This window comes from Limulus polyphemus, unplaced genomic scaffold (genome assembly GCF_000517525.1).
Source record: "Limulus polyphemus unplaced genomic scaffold, Limulus_polyphemus-2.1.2 Scaffold2030, whole genome shotgun sequence".
Lineage (NCBI taxonomy): Eukaryota > Metazoa > Arthropoda > Merostomata > Xiphosura > Limulidae > Limulus > Limulus polyphemus.
Window position 1 is genome coordinate 117268 of NW_013667640.1, and position 1599 is coordinate 118866.

A 1599-nucleotide genomic window follows, 5' to 3' on the forward strand; every position below is an offset into this window, starting at 1 on the left:
GATCTTAAAGTAATGTTCACTCTAGTTAAGATCTAAATTACAGTATTAAAAATATAGCTTATAACAATATTTTATAATTGAAAGTTGTATATGTTTGGGAATAGCTCGAAATTGCTTATCGATTTCGTAAATCAAAACAAAATTTTAAAAATGTAAAAATCAGTTTATGTACAATAGGACTATTAAGATATATAAAGAGCATTCCCTATGTAATTTTCGTTTCCTATGTCCAGATGAGGAACGATCTAAGCTGTTAACAGATGAATTTTCGCCTCCTGTCTGCTTGTCTTATCTAACACCAGAGGGTTTGGTATTCAGAAATGCGTGGTTGGTTCGTAAGTCTTTCTTTGGTGATTGTTTCACAGATCACAAAAATAAGCTGCTTTTATTTATACATTTTTAGTGAAAGTATTATAACTCATTTTAAGGCTTTGTGTTGACTCTTATGGCATTAAATCTTTGAATTTCATATATTGTAAGTTGTCATAAAAATTACGAATTTAAAACATGTAAAATTTAATATGAAGGTATGCCGTGATTATTATTGTTCAATATTTTTTATCAAGTTGTGACCTTATGACGATTTACATTTTTTAAAATCAAAGTAAGTAATTTAGCTATTATTTTTATTCTTAATTAATTTGATTTTCCATATTAAAAGTGGCAGGAAGAAATATCACTTTATCATTAATAAATAAATGAAATAATTCATCATTAGAAGCTGAACTTTAAGCCTAATTTTAAAAACTCTGTTTCATTGCGCATTTCAACGACTGTAAAAAATATTTAGAAAATAAAATGGAAATACCTCACATCGTCTAGTAACTGTTTTCGTATTTCAATAATGCCCTTATTTCATGATTATTGTATTTCCTGTCCTGATTGGATAAAAAAAAGTTTGATTGATGGAGTTTCCTACTCGATTAGAGTAGCCCCAAAGATGGCGGTGGGAGGGCGTTAACTAGCTACCGTCCCTCCAGTGTATCACTTCTAAACTAGATGTACTCCCGTAGGCTACCCGAAAGTGTTCTGTTTCAAGAGTAACTAAAACCAAAATTAAGAGTAACAAATATATTTAGTTCTTGCTTTTCAACTTCATATGTCATGCTGTGTTGTAGCCTACAGAACGCATAATCCTTCTCGTGATTCATGGCATGCGCACGGTTTTACTGACGTCACGACAGTACAAATTGCGACGTTAATCGTGCCATATGTGACGTCATTTCAGTGTCTACTGACTGACTGACAGCACACTACTGTATAGTGATGTGAGTGGTTAAAACAGGTGACCCTTCCGAGCGGCCCTCGGTCCCCTTTCGGATAAATTAGGGACGGCTAGCTCAGATAGCCCAAGAATAGCTTTATGTGAAATACAGCAACTAAAACCAAAATTAAATCATGCATTATGCAATAGTGGGAAGTAAATGTACAGCAGTGAACATGTCACGCAGGGGAAAATGAAAACAAGTCGGGACAAACTTTACAGTGGCCCGGCATGGCCAGGTGGCTAGAGTGCTTGACTCGCAATCTGCGGGTCGCGGGTTCGAATCATCGTCTCACCAAACATACTCACCCTTTCAGTCGTGGGTGCGTTATAAT

At 34.9% G+C, this 1599-nt stretch overlaps 1 protein-coding gene across 1 annotated transcript in view; it reads left to right on the plus strand.

Moving 5' to 3' along the window:
• Window positions 1-1599, plus strand: part of LOC111087338 — a 20516-nt gene that overhangs the window by 15563 nt on the left and 3354 nt on the right. Inside the window, exon 2 of the mRNA XM_022393639.1 lies at window positions 234-335. Within this exon, the coding sequence (XP_022249347.1) occupies window positions 234-335 (102 nt within the window). The remainder of the gene's footprint in view (window positions 1-233; window positions 336-1599) is intronic.